The 19741-nt window shown below is 52.9% G+C and overlaps 1 protein-coding gene across 1 annotated transcript in view; it reads left to right on the top strand.

Moving 5' to 3' along the window:
• Nucleotides 1-1245: 1245 nt before the first annotated feature.
• IGDCC3 (immunoglobulin superfamily, DCC subclass, member 3) overlaps nt 1246-19741 on the top strand; it is a 38918-nt gene continuing 20422 nt past the window's right edge. Inside the window, exons 1-2 of the mRNA XM_008575374.1 lie at nt 1246-1342; nt 2180-2485. Of these exons, the coding sequence (XP_008573596.1) occupies nt 1246-1342; nt 2180-2485 (403 nt within the window). The remainder of the gene's footprint in view (nt 1343-2179; nt 2486-19741) is intronic.

Raw genomic sequence — 19741 nt, 5'->3', positions numbered from 1 at the left:
GAGCGAGGGCGCCCGCGGCCCGGACGGCTGCGGACCGAGCCCGGGGAAGGGCGAGCGCGGAGTGAGCGGGCGCGAGGGGCGGACCTCGCGCGGGAGGGACCGAGCGGGACGGAGCGGAGCGGGACGCGGAGAGGGCATCGGGGCCAGGCTGCTGAAGACGGAATCCCCCGGAGAGAGACCGGGGCTGAGTCGGCTGCAGCTCCGGGACGCAGGGCAGCACCCGGAGCCCGGACTCAGGGGCTGGAAGTGCGGCGAAGCAAGAGCAGGGGGCGGCCGGCGCGGGGGACAGAGGGAAACGAGTCACGGCGGACCGCACGGCTGAGCCCTGAGCCTGGGGGCGAGCTGAGGTGCGCGGAGCCCGGCCGTGGACACCGAGTAGCCCGAGGCGGCCGAGGCAGGAGAAAGCAGACCGGGGGGCGGAGGCCGGGACCGAGCCAGCTGCGCTGGGCGGAGAGGGCACGACCTGGATTTGGAGCTGGGACCGGGTGGGGGTGTGCGCGGGACACACCGAGGGAGAGGAAGAGGAAGGTTGCCGGCGTGCGGCGCGTGGGGAAGGGGCGACCGGGGAGAGAGCCTGGGCGCCGAGGAGGGGAGGAGAAGCCGCCGAGGGCGACAACGAGCGAGCCGCGGGGGTGCCCACGTGTCCCCGCCCTTCCCCGGAGTGTGACACGCAGAGAGACCCTGTCCCCGGGCTGGACCCGCTTTGCTGCTCAGAGCTCCGTCATGACCACCGTATTCCCTTCCGTGGCTGTAAATGGGCCCATCTCAGGCGAGAGGGGTGTCAGTAGAGTCCCCTTCCCTCCCACCCCAAGTTCTGGGCAGACACTCATCTGGGCTATTCTCTCTCCTCTTCCTTCCCGAGAAGCACAATATCGCGTCCGCATCAGGCAGAAACTTTATCCCCCGATGGCTATACCGGGGTTGGATTGGGGGCTAAAGCGACCGAAACTCAGGACATGGGGAGGATGGACAGGGGTTTGAAGGAGTGCGATCGTCAAATGTCTTAAAAGATTACATATCCCTGGCCCATAACCCCAGCCCCCCTCTTTTCGCTCCACCCACTTCCCCAGCCAGGGAGGGCTCTGGTCTGTTGAGGAGAGGCAGCTCCAGGATCGCTGGTTCTCTGGAAATGGGAGGAGGGGTCTGTGGCTGCCCTTTCAGACCAGAGAGGCTCATTCCCAGGTGGGGAGGGAAGTTGTGACTGGTTCGGTAAGTTGCTTCTGGAGAATTTGGTGACTTGGCATCATGCGTGGAATTGGAGTGCTTGTCCGTCCCATCAGGCTTCTGATTCCCCCGCTCTGCTTTCCCCTCCTCTTCTTCCAGCTCTTCTCCTGCAGGAGTGGTGAGGTTGGCTGGGAGTAAAGGTTCTAGGAACTCCTTCCTGAATTTGGGGAAATCTTAGTTGGCATTTGCTACTCACTTCTCCCTATGAAAAAGGCAAAAGGAAGGACACCCAGAGCATTCTAGGGGAGGGGCAAGGGCCACAGCCCAGCCACACCCTGGTACTAGAACCACACACCCTACACCTTGCTCCCTGCCAAGCATCAGACCAGGCCTCTAATAGGTTTGCCAGCAAAAAGAAGCCTGATTTATTTCTATCTCACTCTGTATTTCTTTAGAACTCTTAACTTTTCATAATGACTTTGAATCTACTAATCATGTCAAACAATCTGTGACACAAGCTGCATTGCTGTGCCTTGATTTAAACAGATGAGGAAGTGGGGAGCCAGGACACATTGAATACTTTACCTAAGGTCACACTGTGACCTTCCGTGAGGCTTCAGTGTTTATCCAGGGTCACCACAGAAGTTGCAGCGGCTGTGTTGGAGTCAGTCTTGCTTTCGGGTCCCAGATCCGCAACTAGTAACTGTGAGATCATGGGCATGTCACTTAACATCTCTGGGCTTCAGTTTTCTTACCTATCTATGAAAGAGAGAATGGTACAAATTATAGACATCTCCCTGAGAAGGTCTGATGATTAAGTAAAATACTGCATGGGATGGCACTTGGAAATGCATAAAGTTCTATGTATAACAGGGATTCCTATTAACATTACAGAAACATGGGGATGGGGTGCAAAGACACAGGGAACTTGGGACCCCTGTGTGTAAAGTTCTTCCTGGCTGTTTATTTCATGCTAACATCTCCTTTTCCTCCCATCTCCCCTTCCCTGATGCAGGTCTTGGCCACTCCGCTGAACTGGCATTTGCTGTGGAGCCAAGCGATGACGTTGCAGTCCCTGGGCAGCCTGTAGTGCTGGGCTGCAGGGTGGAGGGGACCCCTCCAGTGAGAATCACCTGGAGGAAGAACGGGGTGGAGCTGCCAGAGAGTACCCACTCCACCTTGCTGGCCAATGGGTCCTTGATGATCCGTCACTTTAGGCTGGAGCTCGGAGGCAGTTCTTCAGATGAGGGTGACTATGAGTGCGTGGCTCAGAATCGCTTTGGGCTGGTGGTCAGCCGGAAGGCTCGCATCCAGGCTGCAAGTAAGTGGACATCCCTTGTTTTCCTTTTGTATAAGCCAGGCTGGGAGCAAGGGTCAGCCTAGGGCATGGGGGCATGGGTGCAGGGGTGCAGGGGGAGCAGTCCTGTCTAATGCAGCCTTCTGGAGGACTGACTTCTCAGCATGGGTCAGTTGAAAAGCGCATAGCAGTGATTGGTGGTGGTGGGATTATATCCTGTGCTCTTTTAAATGATTGGAATGTGAATTGGTAGGAATGTAGGCAAACACTCATGGGGGGGAGGGGGAGAAAACTTTACCCAACTCTTGGGTCAGTGTGTCTTAGTTTCCATATGCCTGTCATCCTCTGAGCATTGCAGTCCATTGAGTATGATTCTTGTGTTTAAAGATAATAAATCGTGGGCCGGCCCCGTGGCTCACTCGGGAGAGTGCGGCGCTGGGAGTGCAGTGGTGCTGGTAGCGCCGAGGCCGCGGGTTCGAATCCTATACAGGGATGGCCGGTGCGTGAGCGCGGTGCGGGCGACACCAAGCCAAGGGTTACGATCCCCTTACTGGTCACACACACACACACACACACACACAAAAGATAATCAATCACCACACTTTATGGGTGTTTTAAGAGATTTTTGAAGGGTATTGGCTACATACAATTTTTAATCATGTGCTGACTTTCAAGCCTGTTGGGTAGGATAAGTAATGAAGTTCTGAAGCTTGTCAACAGTTTGCTTCAAAAAAATATGATGGGATGATTTCAGGGTTATCTCCATGACGACATCACTCCCACTCACCTTCATACTAATGCACTTTTTTGAATGGGAGAGAAAAGGCCAGGCTAGGGGTTCAGCTCTAGAACTGTGGTTTGCTTGCACTGATGAAAATGATGGCTGTGCTTTAACTGCCCCGTCCTGCAAAAATTCTGTTACTGTTGTTCAGTCTGTGCACATTGGGAGCGTGTTGCATAAACCAAAATTATCCGTATGTCTTGGGGAAGTGTCCAGGTGGGGGTGGGGGGCTGTCATGGTTGAGAAGCACTGTTCTTGAGAAAAGGCAAAAGTTTTGGCAAGTAGAAAATGTTCTCCATCCCATATCTCAATACTTCTGGGAGGGGGTTGTCCCTTAAAGAGTATTTAACTATTGGGCCAGCCCAGTGGTGCACTCGGTAGAGTGTGGCGCTTGGGAGCGCGGCAGCGCTCCCGCCGAGGGTTTGGATCCCATATAGAGACCGGTCCGCTCACTGGTTGAGCACGGTGCGGGCGCGACACTGAGGGTTGCGATCCCGTTACCGGTCACGAAAAAAGACAAAAAGGAAAAAAAAAAAGAGTATTTAACTATTGACTATTGTTGGTAATAATTCTAGCTAACACTTATTAAGTACTTACTGCATGCTGGGCAACCAGCCTAAATGCTTTACATGAATTATCTCATTTAGTCATCACAATGACCCTGGGAGATAGGCCTTATTATCCCCCCCTTCACAGATGAGAAAACTGAGCCTTAGGAGGATTCCATGACAATCTGGTAAGCAGAAGAGGCAGAACTGCAGTCTAGTCTGAGCCCTGTACCCTCGCACTTAACTCCTGTGGCACGCTGCCTCTTTCCTGTCTGGTCGCTGACAACTTTCTTCCTGGCTCTGAGGACATTTGCACAGTTGCTCTGAACGGCTGGTGAGTGATGAATCGTTTTGAGGCAGGAGCCCTCTCATGGGGTTTAAGATGCCCCTTTGTTCTAAGGAAGGCTGATCCAGGCCCCCATATGGAGCTCGCTGGGAGGCAGCCTTGGACTTTGCGGCTGAGTCACTTCTGGCTCAGCCACCCTCATCCCGAGCCCTCCAGGCAGTGTAGGGGAAGGCTGGTGCAGCCTCTGAGCAGATGGCTGGGTGTGAGGAAGAGAAGTGTGGACTGAGCGTGGGGAGCCAAGCAAGATCTGCAGCTAGGAGAAGGGAGACTTCTCAGGGAAGTGCTGCCCACACCCTCCATGGCCTGTGTCAGCACTGAGGGATAGAGGGCCCCTGCTGAGGCCTTTGAATCACCAGCCCAGAATCCTGGCAGGTAAATCCCCAGGGGTTTATATATATGGCTAATGGTAAATGTGCTTTTCTATAAATGGTAATACCTTCAAGATGTTTGGTTTCCTTAAACTCTTAACAGTACAAGGACTTGAGCTGTGGGTGGGGTAGCCTGGTTAATCCTTTGGGGTCCTGTAGATAGCTAGGAGGTTGCCTCTGGGCACCAAAAGTCTGACATGGCCTCCCTCTCCCCCCAAGGCTGTGGCCCCATGCAGGAATGAGGAGATGCCAAGTAATTGTGCGGCTGGATCCCCTTTTCTCACTTCACCGCTGATGTCCCTAGAAACCTCTGAAGCTGATTAGCTGCCTGGGCTTCCTCCTTCAGTAATAACTCCCTGCCCATTTGCCCGCCAGCACTGCAGATGTGTGACATGGAAGGGTGCCTTTCTGGAAAGGTGTGAGGAGCCCTCCGGAGCCTTCTGTTTCTCCCGCCTGCCCCACAGGAGCCCATGGGAGGGGACAGGGAAGGGGCCCCCTCACCGACATAGAGTCCACCCAGTGGACTAATCCAGTGAGGCAGATGGGCATCCAGGGCTATGAGTGTGGCTCTGCTGGGGCATCTGAGCTCTGGGCCAGAGTCTGGTGGCTGGGAATGTATCCCTTCCATCCCAGTGGGCTCAGATGCTGTCCTTGAAAGATGGCCTGACCAGGCAGGCTATACTGCAGGCTGATTCCTTGGGGCTTCAGTTGCAAGTATTCCTCTTTTAGGGTGGAGCGGCTCAGGATCCTGAGAGTGCTCCTACTCCCAGGACCCCTGGATTCTCTGCCTTGCAGTCCACGTGCTTATAGTTTGGGGGCTGAAAATTTGTTAACTAGGAGACAGACCCTGGACAAGTTAATGTTCCCTTGGCCCAGTTTCCTCATTTGTGAAATGTGGGTATGATCCTACCTTGTAGGATGATTGTGAAGACCGCATGCCCCACACTTCTCCTGGCACATATTTAGGCACTTAGGAATGGAGCCGGTACTTCTTCACTTAAAGGCAGTTTCTCTGACACAGCCTTTAAATGTGATCTCAGCTGCCCCTGGAGGTTAATCTCCAGTGAAAGCAAACTGTCTGATTCTGCTCCCAGCCCCCAGCTTTCTCCCTCACTGGGATTCATTTAGGGAGTACTCCAGGGAAATCTATCGGGGAGTGGAATTATTGGAGCCAGAGTATGTCTTGTTCTGCTTTAACCCCTTCTTGGGAGGGCCATGGGCTTCTCCCAAGCCACAGGGCATGAACTGGAGCTCGGCTGGCCAGTGGGACCCTCTGCTGTCCCTCCGGAGGGGCTGGCCAGTGGGAACAAGTGCATGACTCACACCCGAGACTCCCAAGCGGGATGAGCTAGCTGTAAGGAGGGGGATGATTGGGGACCCACCCCCTGCTCTCCTTCTGCACTCAGGCAGAAGCCCTTGGTCCCTGCCCCTCACTTCCTGGCCTCTGTTCTTGGTCTCAGGCTCCTTGGGGACCTGGAGTGGAGAGCTCTGTGATCTGGAGCAGGGCTCCCCATACTTCACTGAGCCTGCCAATCACCTGGGGATCTTGTCCTAATCTCAGGTTTGGGGGGTCTGTGGGCAGTTTGGTGAGGTCTGTAGAACAAGGGCTTCGGACCAGACCTAGGTGGGTTTGAGCCCCTGCTCTGTTGACTGATCATGTGCCCTTAGCAGGAGTTACTAAATCTTCTTGGGCCTCTGTACCCTCATCTGAAAAAAATGGGCATCATGCCATCATTCTGTCAGGGCTGTTGGAGGATTAACTGATGTGATGGATTATAAAGCACTGGCACAGGGCTTGGCATCTAGGAAATGCTTAGTATTATTGCCAGTGCTAGGTATTGTCTACTAATTTAGGATGAGATCCCACCTCAGTCCTGTGTGGATTCTCAAAGAGCTAGGATTGCCCCCACTCCCAGCCTGGGACCATCAGGTTGGGCAGGCTCAACAGTGGTTGTAAGTGTGGGCTGTGATGGCAAACAGACTGGGCTTGGTGGGCTTGACCTTGGCCCCACCACCACTAGCTGTGGCACCTTCAGCAAGTCAGTTAATCTCTCTGAGCCCCAGTTTCTTCATTTTTAAGATAGGGGGAAGTAATACTTACCAAGGAGGAGTGTTGTGAGAACTTCCTATAATAATGTGTGTAAGGAGCTTATTACCGGGCACTGTGACAGTGTTCCTTAGCTATTATTAAGGAACTAATGACTGGGAAGGTAACAGGTGACGGTGTTAAGTTCTGAGCTCCTTTAGTAGTGGTATGATTCCCAGGAAAGACGCTGGTGACCCCAGATTCCTAGAAAGAGGCAGTGGGATGTGGTGAGCAGAGAGAAAGTCTGATTCTAGTCCCCACTGTCTCTGTCTCAGTAAGTCCCTATCTCCTCAGGCCCTCAGTTCCGACTTCTAAAGTCTGAATAACCATTCTACACCTGTCTGAGGGAAGGCAGTTTGACCATCTACTCCAGAATCCCCTTTCAGCGACAAGATCCTTGTGTGGATCTGGGGGCAGGGTCTGGGCATGGTCTCGGTGGGGAACCAGGTCTGGGTGGGGGTCAGGAAAACTACAGGCAGGAGCTTCTGGGGAGTACAGCTTGCGAGTGTGTGGAAATGGGCTCAGTGTATTTAGGGGGCCCTGTGTAGGGCCATGGGCCATGGAGGGCAGTGGTTCCTGGAGCTACCCTGGAGGTTGTCACCAGGAGGTTGATTGCTCAGGCCTTGTGTATGGAAGCCAAGTTTTCCTCTCCTCCTGAGGGGCAGCTTAGATGAGGGAGCTGTGAGGAAGTCTCCCTCCTTCGCCCCTCAAAAGCACACGTCTGCCTACCCATTAGGGCAGGAAGCAGGTGCTGCTGCTGAAGCATCACTAGTGTGATGAGTGACTGGCCATACCTAGGCCCTCCCTCATGCCGGGGAGTTCACCTGTACTCAGCCATGCCACGAAGGTAGGTGCGAACGGGTGAGGTTCAGACCCTTGTAACTGCCATTCGGCACCCGACAAACCAACCCCTTTCACACTCTTGAGAAGCTGAGAGGTGTGAGGAAAGCCCTCGTCTGGACACCAGGAGTCCTGTGTGGCGATGGACAAGTCACTCACCCTCTCTGGGCTTTGCTTTTCTCATTGTTAAACTGGGGGGCTGGACTGAGGTATTGAGGCTTCCCTGTCCTCCACGCAGTCCTCAGGACACACCTGCCTTCACCGGGCCTTTTCCCAGTCTATTCGTGCCCCCGTTCTTCCCATACCCACACCCTCCCCAAAGACCATTTAGCTTACGGTAATCTCATCTTCCCCTCCTAAGGCAGGGAGCATTTGTGGTCTGCGGCATTCAGGCTAAACCTTCTTCTCAGTGATGGCTGCTTGCATTGTTAAGTAACTGTTTTGTGGCTGGATATTCCATCTGTCTCCTCAACTACATTTTAAGCTCCTGAAAGGCTTCTCTCTCTTTTGTATTTCTCATGTCCCCTGCCTGTGGAGCTTGGTAAAAACTAAATGAACATGTGGCCTTCTGGGCACAAAGCTCTGTCTCTGTCTCTCTTTTGTTTCTCTCTCTGCTTCTCTTTTGCGCGCTCTCTCTCTCCCTCTGTCGCTCCCTCTCCCTGCCCTGTAATTGATAGCATAGCTCAAAGGAACAGAAGCTTGTGAGCAGGGAGGACGGGCAGGGGAGGATAATGCACACGGGGCAGCATCACGGGGCGGATGCTGCTGCGTGTTGATCTCTAGAGGAACTGAGACTCTTCCTCGCCAGATGGGGTGTGAATCAGACTAAATTGCTTGGTACCCGCTCCATGCCTAGGTCTTGGGTCTCCTGCCTTGGACCTTACACTCTGGCTGGATGAGGCCTGTGTCCCCAGGCCCCAACTGTGGGGGACGGCCCCCCTGATCCCCACCCGCAGGACTTGAGTGTGGGAGTCGAACGCTTTTGGTTCCCACACCTTGGCTCCACTGTCGCAGGCAGCCAGCTGGCCCCTTAAACACAATGTGCAAATCTTCTCTGTTCCTGTTCCCGGCATTGTCAGCAGCCAGGCGGCTTGGCTGGGAATGTGGGCCGGTGAATAGGAGAGGCATTTGCAGCCTGCAAATGAAACAGGCCCCCAGCCCCCCTTAACCCTCTGTCCCCTCCCCACCCCCAGGGAGAAAGGACTTTTTCACTCCTGGCCTTCTTGTATTGCCTTTCCCTCTCCTCTCCAGAGTCCCCGCAGGCTGGTGTGTGTGTGTGTGTGTGTGTGTGTGTGTGTGTGTGTGTGTGAGAGAGAGAGAGAGAGAGACAGACAGACAGACTTTTCCACAGTAGCTTGAAGGCCGATGGAACAGAAGGGCACCCAGGATGGAAAATCAAACAGTTCACTGCTGTCTTTGTTTAAACTGAACTGAGTGATTCCACCAAAAATGTCTGCCTTGTGTAACTAACCTATGGCACCTTAAGTTTCCCTAGCCGCAGCCTTGTTGCAGGCAAGGAATGTAGAGACCAGCAGTGTGTGTGTGTGTGTGTGTGTGTGTGTGTGTGTGTGTGTGTGTGTGTGTGTGTGGCCGCATGGACCTGTGTGAGCACACAAGGGTGTGCCTGAAGGGTGTGCATGGGGTCTAGGGTTAGGGTCCATCTTTCCTCAAAGGGCTTTCCTATGGGAATCTCATGTCCCTTGAACAGCATGGCCAGGCTAGAGAGCTAGAGAAGACGGAACCCATGCAGGGCAAGAGGCAGTGAGAGATGGTTTTATTAGGTCCTGAGAGGGACTGATCCTTACCTATCCAACTGAAGCAAGAGAGGAGGGAGGCAAGCCCTGGTCATTGGGTGGGGGGTGGGGGCTTACATTACAGGCACGTGGGCATGGCCCTTCCAGGAGTCTAGGCCACGGTTTTCTTAATCATTAGGTGGATGCGCGAGATCTGGCTGCTGTCTGAGTGAGCCTGCTGGCCTGTGCTGCTCCGCCCCCACCCAGAGAACCTCTCCTTGATTTTGGAGCTTGCTCCCTCTGCCCCCAACTTTGTTCACCCTGTTCTAAGAGCCTAACCCTTTGTTCTTGCCCTCAAGTATAAGAGAGAGTGATCTCTGTGGACTTCCTGAGGAGGGGCGCCTGGACACATGACATTGGGACCTAGTGAAGCTGGAAAGGCAAAGGCCTGAAGAGCCACAAGCAGGAGGGGCTCCTGACCAGACCCCAGACAGCAGGGAGATGGAGGGGTGGGAGTGGGCTTAATGCAGGCTGGTCAGCGGGGGCATGGGGGTTGGAGGCAGGACTTGGCTTACCTGCTTCAGCAGGGGAGGAAATTTGACGCAGAGAGCTCCCATCCCAGCGTCTCCCCCCAACCCTTGGCCGTCTCTTCTCTGGATCTTGGTTTTGACGGTCCTTGGTCTTTGACGCCCCCACACAATGCCACCCACCTCTGCCTTCCTTTGAGGCCACATTCAGTGTATTGGTCTTTAACATCCTCAGTCCTCGTTTCTCCTGCCCAGCCTTCCCTGCCTTCTGCCTTTCTCTCTTTATTGCTCTCTCCTTCCTCCTGCCTCTTTCTTCTATTGTGGGAATTCCACCAATTTCTGCTGTGCTTAGAGGGGATCCCTGCTTCAAGAGCAGAAGTAGGTGAGCGTAGGCCTCTGCAGAGAGCAAGGAGAAGAGGAGAGACTGAGAGAATAAGGTTCAAAGTGGACCCCAAAGAAAGGGGCCCCCAGCCTGCCCAGCTAGTCAGAGCCTCCCTGGGGGCAGACCTGCACTGAAAGGAATCTGAGAACCCTGGACCCTCGTTGGGGCCTGTCTGTGAGCTGGACCCTGACACTGACCACAGTGGGTGGTGGGGGCAGCCCTGGGCTGCTCTCTGGAATGCTGGTGTTAGGTTGCAGTGCAGATGCAAGCAGTGATAATGGGCAGGAACTGGACTTTCTGGTCTGGCTGCTGCCCCCAAGGCCATTGGAATGTGGTGGGGGGAAGGCTATCAAGAGGCCCCAGAGACTTGGGGTGGGCAGATGGAGACCAGACCACCTAAATGGAGAGGAGGAGGCAGACCACCGTGAGAGAGACCAGGTTCTGGCCCTGTCGCTGCATTGCAGGCTGCAGCAGAAGAATCCTGATTCCCAGGCCACTAGGACTCTGGAGGTCTTCCGAGTCTCCAGGTCAGATCAGAGCTGCATGAGAAAGCTTGGAGCTCATCTGGTCCAAACTTCTCACTTCACAGACTGGAAAACTGAGGCTTTGAGGGGGTAACCTGCCCCAGGACATGGTTGGTTCTCCAGCCTGGGCAGGTAAGGGAGCCTCTCTGGTTTATCAGCTTCTCAACTCTGGCCTTCCCCAATACCTCACTCCTCACTGCCCGCTGGTTCAGAAAGGGGGGATCTTTAACCATGCCCCTCCCCCAGGGAAGACTGGCATGCACGTTTCTATTTTCTTTTGTCCTGCCCTTCCCCAGGCTTTGTCTGTGGTTGCAGTTCTGAGTGTGGGCTTGTTAACCACCAAGACTTGGATGTGGGCGCCTGACATCCGTGGCACATGGCAGAGGGCCTCTGAGTTTCCAAAGCACACTGGAGGTGGAGCTGAGCTGGTCTGAGGGCTGCCTATGTCTGGTGCGTGTTGTGAACTAGCTAGCAGTAGTAGATGCAGTCATGATAATATGGGGCTGCACTGAAGCCCTTTATGTGTTGTTACTTATTCGCAGTTATTACTAGTCCTATTTTACAAATGAGTAAATGGAAGCCCAGAATGATTAATTAACTTGCCCAAGGGTGCACAGGAAGTAGGGAAGCTGAGATTTAAAGCCAGTCTGCCTGACCCCAGTCACTGGCCTCAGTGTCTTTAGAAGGGGCTCAAATTCCTTGAGAACATATCAGTATTAATGCCTCAGAAATCAAGGCAGTAACGGGACGTGCAGGGTGGGGAGATCGTGGGGAACAGAGACCAGCTGAGAACTCTGGCCTAGGTGGGAGCTCCTTCTGGGTGGGCCAGGCAGGTTCACATGCCCCCCACCCGCCAGCCACTGCTGGGATGTGCCAGTTACGCTGGGATGCTCTGCGTAGAGAAGTCTTCCCCTACCTGAGGTGGGGACAGCCCACTGGGTAGAGCTTCCTCACAGAAAAGGAAGTTGGAGGCTGCTGGGCTGCTGGAGGTGGAGGTGGGTGCTGCCTCTTCCTGAGAAGGAGAGACAAGTTCCCCTCCCCTGCCGGGGTCTCCTCAGCTCCCTTTGCCTTTCTTGTTTCCCCGCATAATGATGCTGATTGCTCCACATCTGTCATAATTACTCTTTGTTTGAAAATTCAGAACAAATCACAGGAGAGGAACTGGCATGGCTCAAGAAGGCTCCTTCTCCCCAGGGGTCCTGGTGGGGGTTGCAGGGGAGAGCCATAATCAGCCTGGAGGAGACAAGGCTGCTGATTGTCCTTGTCCTGTCCCCCTTGCCTGGGCCATAGACACAGCCTCCAGGGCAAGGTGGCCTAAGGCCTCATGGAGTTACATGGCCATAGTCCCTGCCTACCGTGGAGGCTGGGAGATTCTTCCTGCCCACCTCCCCACAACCTGGGGGAGGGGGCTGCTGTGGGTCCTCTGCCCTTTTGGTCCCATTGAACAATGGTTTGGACAGCAGGCTGCTTGATAACCCAAACAGCCCAGCAGGGAGTGGCAGGCTGTGCCTGCTGGAGGGGAACCTGCCCCAAGCACAGTGTCCTTACTGGGGAGGAGAATGGGGCAGTGTGGCTCGGGGCCCCTGGAACAGGGCAGGCATTGGGTCTCCAGGGTGAGAGCCAGGAATGGGGGACCAGCACTACCAGGGAGCACCAAACCAGACCCTCTTGGGATCCAGCAGCCAGCCCCAGATGCTCAGTGCTGCTTCACGGTCACTCCCAGCACCCTGACTTCAGGCGAGGGTCCTGGCCCCCGCCCCCATCCCCAGCCTGAAGGCCCTTGGTTTGGGGGGCTCATAATTTGTTTGGCATGGGCTCTGGGCTTGTGACTCTCTCTGCCATGAGCACCCGTCCATGTCCTCTTCCCAGCCTAGCCTCTTCCTACCTGGGATTGTGTCTGCAAAGACTCTCCGGGATTTTGTGCTGAAAAATCAAGGATAACCTAGAATTCATCCCAAACCCTACTGCTAATAAAACCCCATGTGCCCTTGCCCTGCAGTACACCCAAGATGTGGTGGGACTACAGACACTTCATGTCGCCGGAGCCAGTGTGAAATGCAGACAGTCCTGCACTGAGGATCTGCTCTGCGTTCAAGGTTATCTTTGTGGAAAATGGGAGGGAGCAAAGATGTGGTGGGACTACAGACACTTCATGTCGCCAGAGCCAGTGTGAAATGCAGATAGTCCTGCACTGAGGATCTGCTCTGCGTTCAAGGTTATCTTTGTGGAAAATGGGAGGGAGCACTGCCCTGACTGTCTTTGGAAGAGGAGAGGATGAGTAGGGTCCAGGCATCTGTGGAGTGTAGAGTCCTGTCCCCCTTCCGCCAATGGGGCCACCCTTTGTTCAGGCTTCAGTGGGCGTTGGTGTCAGCAGGGCAGAGAAACTCGGGGGAGGGCGAGTCCTGGAGACAGGAGGTGCCTGGCTTGGACTGGCTTGGAGGGGAGGCCTCCTCTGGCCCCACCATTACTGACTGAAGGTAATGGGAAGAACTTGGACTTGACCCCCACACCATCATGCCTACCCCCCCACCCCAACTCTCCTCTCCGCCTGTCTCCAGGCTCCTCCAGCTATCTCCCCCCCTTCCCCTCTCACTTCTCTCCCTTTCCTGGCGCTGGGCTTGGTCTCCTTTTTTAATGTCAGGATGAAAGTTTTGCAGAAAAGCTCTCTCATCACTGTCACCCTCTTTTGCTCCCTCCACTCTATCTCCATGCTCTTGGCTCCTGCCCGCACATGTGTCCAAAGCTGTTGGCCGGGAGGGATGTGTCCCCGAGCAGGCACCTGGCTCTTTGCCCCACGGTGGGCGGAGTGGCCATGGGAGGAGCCTGGCTCTGAAAATGATCTGTCTTCCTGGGGAGGGATGAGGGGGCCCCCACCCCCAGCACTATGTGCCGGAATCCCGCGCGTTTCCAGCCGGGTGTGGCTGTGCGGGTGTCCATGAGGACCTGTGTGTGCGTGTGCGTGTGTCCTCGCTTCCCGGGCTCCTGGCATTTGGGACCGGACTCTGGGGGAGTCCAGGACTTGGTGCCTGGGAGGTCACTGCTCCTCTAGGCTGCCGTGGCCAGTGTGGGAGGGGACATTTTCATTTGCGAATGCGGGAATTTGTCTGCCCCCACCAACCAGGAGCCTGGAACTGGTCTGGGAGCAGGAGAGTGGGGGGTCTCACGTTCCCAGTCCCCTTCATCCCACTGGCTTGGCGGGTAGGCCCGGGATTTCTGACAAGAGGCTAGAGTTAGGCAAAACCTTGTGGGCAAACCCCGAAATGGACCAGCTCTCAGAGGGAAAGGAAGCAGAGAGGGTCCCAGAGCCTTTATAGGATGGCGGCCTTAAACATGGGGGTGGGTGTGTGGCCTTGATAAGCGCTCGTGAGTTTTCTCAACCCAGGGATTCAGGAACCAGAAGGAGTAACTTTCCTGGGTTTGCTGATTCACCCTGACCCTATTCCCCGCCCTGCTCCCAGCCGCCTTTCTAGCCCATGTTTCACATATCACTGCCATGGAAACAAAGGCCTGGACAGAGGGCCTTGTCCCAAGTCCTCGGAGTTCAGAGCTGTGACAGTAAGGGTCCAGGTGCTCTTTCCAATATGCTGATTGGTCAAATGGGATTTGGGCTCTAGCTTCAGAGCCAGAGCTGAATAGGACCTTAGAGAATTGAAACCCAGTGTTTGGCTGTGATAAACAATTCTTGGATCTTTTCCTGCCATCTTTAAGTTTGGTTTGTTTTTTATTTGCCCCTTTTGGGGTTTTTTTGTCTTGTCTTTACATCCAGCTTACATGGAATGTCACCCTCTTTCTGCAACAACTCCCTTCACCCTGATCTTTCGAAGTATCTTAAAATTGTATCCCCGGGCCGGCCCCAGGGCTCACTCGGGAGAGTGCGGCACTTGTAGCGCTGAGGCCGCGGGTTCAGATCCTATACAGGGATGGCTGGTGCGCTCACTAGCTGAGCGTGGTGCTGACCACACCAAGCCAACGGTTATGATCCCCTTACTGGTCAAAAAAAAAAAAAAAGAGAGAAAGAAAAAATAATTGTATTCCATTCCTCTAGCACCTTAGAGGAGCCCTGCCTAATTCAATCCTCCTTGCAGATTAGATTAGAATATTCTTGATTCCATTATCTCAAATCACCAATAAAGATATTACATAGAATGATCCTCAGGACTGAGCCTGTTTGGTATTCCTGCCCTCTTCTGTTTCTGACTTTGCTTCTCAAATCAGTCATTTTCCCAACATACTGTGACAAAATCAAGATCATTACAAGCAAGCTGATGTGATGTCGATGGGATCAAGGCTTACCTGAAATAAAGTGGTATTGCTTTTATCACATCAATTCAAAAAGGGCCCACTGGGCTGTATGCCCAGATTTTCTGGGGTGTGGGGAGAATTAGAAGACAGGGTCCATTCTGGAACAGCAAGTATATAGCTTGTCCCTCCCACTGGTCTGCAAACTCCCTGAGATAGGAGCTAGCTCCACTCTGCATCCTCAGGGCTGGGCCTGGAGTTTGTACCTGATGAAAGTGAGAGAATGGGGAGCCCTGGAACATCTCCTGCCTGCTGTGGGTCACTCACCCTCTGGAGCGCAACAGCCTAGGGTCGGGGGCGAGCAGATAAGGCTGAGTCAGATATTACTCCCAAGGGCCTAATGGAGTGGTTTCATCTAAGCCATTTTTAGACTCAGGTGCCACTACTATGTGCTGAGTGGGAAGGGCTTGGCCTGATGAGTTCACTCCTCAGTCTGCCATCCCAGGAGAGGTGGCTACCAGTACTCAGTCATCCCAGGAAAGCTGGAGAAATTTCCAGGATGCTAGACCACTGGCCTCACCCCCAAAGGAGCTAACAGACCAGGTTCCATGCAAAGAAGCATCCCTCTTCCCTCCAAGATCTTGTGCATCCACTTTGGAAGAACTATCCATGCACGTACCTGCCTGCCTTCCTGTTGTGTTTAAAAGTCATAACAAAGCATCCTGTGAATGCGTGTTGCTGTGGAAATGGATAAGGGGAGAGGGAAAAAAAATACTATCATTATTATACTCATTATCTTCCTACCAGAATTCACACCCACTGAGCATTATTTTTAAAGTTACTTATGGTCTCAGGTTTGGGGAAGGAAGAGCTATGAGGAGAAGTAGGCTTCATTTAAAAGCACTCTTTCAGTTAAAAATACTGAGTCTCTAATTTGGGCCTGGAGGTCCTCTTGCTTTTGTCATGTACCATTTTCTGATGTATAATTTATCTGAGTAGTAGACATTCAGGCGCTCTTGCTGAAATCTGGGCAAACCATAAACGCACCCATATAGTGACATACAGTAACAATTATACTTGTAGTTTCTGTTCGAATGGTCATTTTAGCTTTGTAAAATGAAGCTAGTGGCCTATACAGCATTAGAATGGTCTTTGATCTGTTCCTAACTAGCTGTTGTTTCCTTTTTCTCTCTAGAATAGGGGACTTTAAGCATCATTCCCTAGAGTCCCCAGGTCCGTGGAGGGAGATCAGGGGCTAGAGATGGGGAGAAGAGGGAGGTCAGATTGGTGGGGCTTCAGGCCTCCCACATCTACCTCACCCACAGCATCTCTGCTGTTCTCATTTTGTTTAGTTTTGTTTTGTCTTGGAGTTCTCTAAACTAAGCAGGCGGATCGGCCTAAGCAGGGGAGTAGTTCAGCAGCAGCAGGTGCTGTGATGCCAAGCGGGCTTAAGGTCCTTGAGCCTTTGGCAGAAAAAAATATGACTCTAAGATGAAGATTTAGGAAAGCTATAAAGAAAACCATAATGATCACATCTGAAGCTGTGATCAAGGTTGGATCCTTGATTCAGGATTGGGTCAGGAAAACAATCAGCTATACTTAAATTTTTTAAAGCATGTTTTTCATGTATCGCGGTTACAACTAGTGCTTGTAACACTGTTACAATATAAAGTACAGTAGGTTGATCAAGCAAGGAACAATTTGGCTGCTGCTTATTCGGTCCCTCAACAAGTTGTCCATTCCTTAACTTTATCTTCAGATGGATGCTCCTGTTTCAGGATTTGGCTATGGGCTGCCTACAAAGGGCTTACTTATGATCTAGCTGTGGTCACTAGAAAATATTGCAGCCTTAGAAAGAGCTCTATGATGTGTCAAATAAGCGGAGCCAACTAAGGGCTACTTGTTTAGCCCAACAGCCTATTATTGATCTGGGCAACAAACCAGACCTTTTTATTGTTTGATAAACCCCATAGAACACTGGAACATACTATAACATACTTCCTTTAGGAAGAAATAGTCTAGAAGCCCATCAGGAGGGATTAGGATGTACATGTTTCCAGAAAAAGGATAGGCAGAATTGAGGGACGTTAAAGCCGATCAGTTCTCAAATCAACAAATCTCAGAGAGCACCTATCCTGTACCAATTGCCTCTGAGCTAAGTACTCTGAGGGATAGAACAGAAAGATAAGACACTTCCTGATCTTGAAGGATGTAACCCCCCACCCCAGTCCCCTCTCACTAAAACTACATGATTTGGTGTGGCGGTGAAAAGAAGGCAGCCTGATGTAGCACAAAGAATCTCTTGAATGCATGAAGTGTGGTCATCGGCTTGCCCATCTATATCGTGGTTTCCTTTAGTTCTTTTTTTTTTTTTTTCCTTTTTTTTTTCGTGTCCGGCAACGGATCGCAACCCTCAGTGTCGCGCCCGCACCTCGCTCAGCCAGTGAGCGGCAACCGGTCTGTATGTGGGATCCGAACCCTAGGGGGCAGCGCCGCCGCGCTCCCAAGCGGTGCACTGTAGCAGTGCGCCACCAGGCCGGCCCATCCTTTAGTTCTGATTGATGTCCAAGTTGAGCCACCTCATACATGCACACANGTGGAGGGAGATCAGGGGCTAGAGATGGGGAGAAGAGGGAGGTCAGATTGGTGGGGCTTCAGGCCTCCCACATCTACCTCACCCACAGCATCTCTGCTGTTCTCATTTTGTTTAGTTTTGTTTTGTCTTGGAGTTCTCTAAACTAAGCAGGCGGATCGGCCTAAGCAGGGGAGTAGTTCAGCAGCAGCAGGTGCTGTGATGCCAAGCGGGCTTAAGGTCCTTGAGCCTTTGGCAGAAAAAAATATGACTCTAAGATGAAGATTTAGGAAAGCTATAAAGAAAACCATAATGATCACATCTGAAGCTGTGATCAAGGTTGGATCCTTGATTCAGGATTGGGTCAGGAAAACAATCAGCTATACTTAAATTTTTTAAAGCATGTTTTTCATGTATCGCCATTACAACTAGTGCTTGTAACACTGTTACAATATAAAGTACAGTAGGTTGATCAAGCAAGGAACAATTTGGCTGCTGCTTATTCGGTCCCTCAACAAGTTGTCCATTCCTTAACTTTATCTTCAGATGGATGCTCCTGTTTCAGGATTTGGCTATGGGCTGCCTACAAAGGGCTTACTTATGATCTAGCTGTGGTCACTAGAAAATATTGCAGCCTTAGAAAGAGCTCTATGATGTGTCAAATAAGCGGAGCCAACTAAGGGCTACTTGTTTAGCCCAACAGCCTATTATTGATCTGGGCAACAAACCAGACCTTTTTATTGTTTGATAAACCCCATAGAACACTGGAACATACTATAACATACTTCCTTTAGGAAGAAATAGTCTAGAAGCCCATCAGGAGGGATTAGGATGTACATGTTTCCAGAAAAAGGATAGGCAGAATTGAGGGACGTTAAAGCCGATCAGTTCTCAAATCAACAAATCTCAGAGAGCACCTATCCTGTACCAATTGCCTCTGAGCTAAGTACTCTGAGGGATAGAACAGAAAGATAAGACACTTCCTGATCTTGAAGGATGTAACCCCCCACCCCAGTCCCCTCTCACTAAAACTACATGATTTGGTGTGGCGGTGAAAAGAAGGCAGCCTGATGTAGCACAAAGAATCTCTTGAATGCATGAAGTGTGGTCATCGGCTTGCCCATCTATATCGTGGTTTCCTTTAGTTCTTTTTTTTTTTTTTTCCTTTTTTTTTTCGTGTCCGGCAACGGATCGCAACCCTCAGTGTCGCGCCTGCACCTCGCTCAGCCAGTGAGCGGGAACCGGTCTGTATGTGGGATCTGAACCCTAGGGGGCAGCGCCGCCGTGCTCTGCTACAGTGCGCCACTGTCGCGCCCGCACCTCGCTCAGCCAGTGAGCGGCAACCGGTCTGTATGTGGGATCCGAACCCTAGGGGGCAGCGCCGCCGCGCTCCCAAGCGGTGCACTGTAGCAGTGCGCCACCAGGCCGGCCCATCCTTTAGTTCTGATTGATGTCCAAGTTGAGCCACCTCATACATGCACACATGAAAAAAGAAATGCCCCGCGCCCATCTGGTTTCTGGTGGTGAGTCGGCTCCATGGGTATGTGGTTGGAACTCCACTCTTACCTATAAGCCCACCACACTCTTCTTGGGACCCAGCTTGGATCAAAAGGGCGGCCTCAGTGCTTGGGACAGTAAATCCACCTTCCAAGGCCTGGTTTTGCAGACCTCCCCTTTCTAACCATTTTCCTCTTCCTCCGCCCAGGCTCCCTCAGCTCCCCATCTTTTCGGAGTCTTTCTCTCCTGCCGTCCCTGTCCACGACTCTCCCAGCCATTCTCTAAACTTTTCCAGTACTTTCAGTGGGTGGGACACGGTGGACACTAAGGTATATAAATCCCCCGACTCCAATTTCACGTGTTCCAAACGAAGTCTAATTAGGCCGTTGAATGCAAGGCCGTGCCTGTTTTTCTGAGTCAAGGACAGATTTGGGCGACCACAGTAGGTGTCCCTAAGAATCTGCTGGTTCAAGGGTAAGGGTGCCAGGGGAGCCCCGGGGCAGGGACGTCCGACTGCTTCCTCAGTTTCCCTCTGCCGCAGCCGAGTCGGGGAATTTGAACCGCGGGGGGGAGGGGGTGGCGGGAAATGGTGCCTCGCTCGCCCCAGCGACATCAAACCCTCGTTTGGCGCGCGAGGACAATGGCCGTCTTATTTTCTCCATTCGCCGCGCACAATGCCGGATTCTCTCATTCACCCGCGGTGGTGCGAGCGAGGTAATTAGCCAGCGCCATTCAGCGCGGACACTACCGCTATGCGGGGGGGCGCGGACGCCGCGTCGCCGGGGATTAGCCGCGGGGCGGGTGCGCAGCTGCGGCCACTTCAAAGGGGCCCGGCCG

This window comes from Galeopterus variegatus, unplaced genomic scaffold, assembly GCF_000696425.1.
Source record: "Galeopterus variegatus unplaced genomic scaffold, G_variegatus-3.0.2 Scaffold1178, whole genome shotgun sequence".
In the NCBI taxonomy this organism is placed as follows: domain Eukaryota; kingdom Metazoa; phylum Chordata; class Mammalia; order Dermoptera; family Cynocephalidae; genus Galeopterus; species Galeopterus variegatus.
Note: the sequence above shows the minus strand (reverse complement) of the source record. Positions and strands in the feature narration are given on the sequence as shown.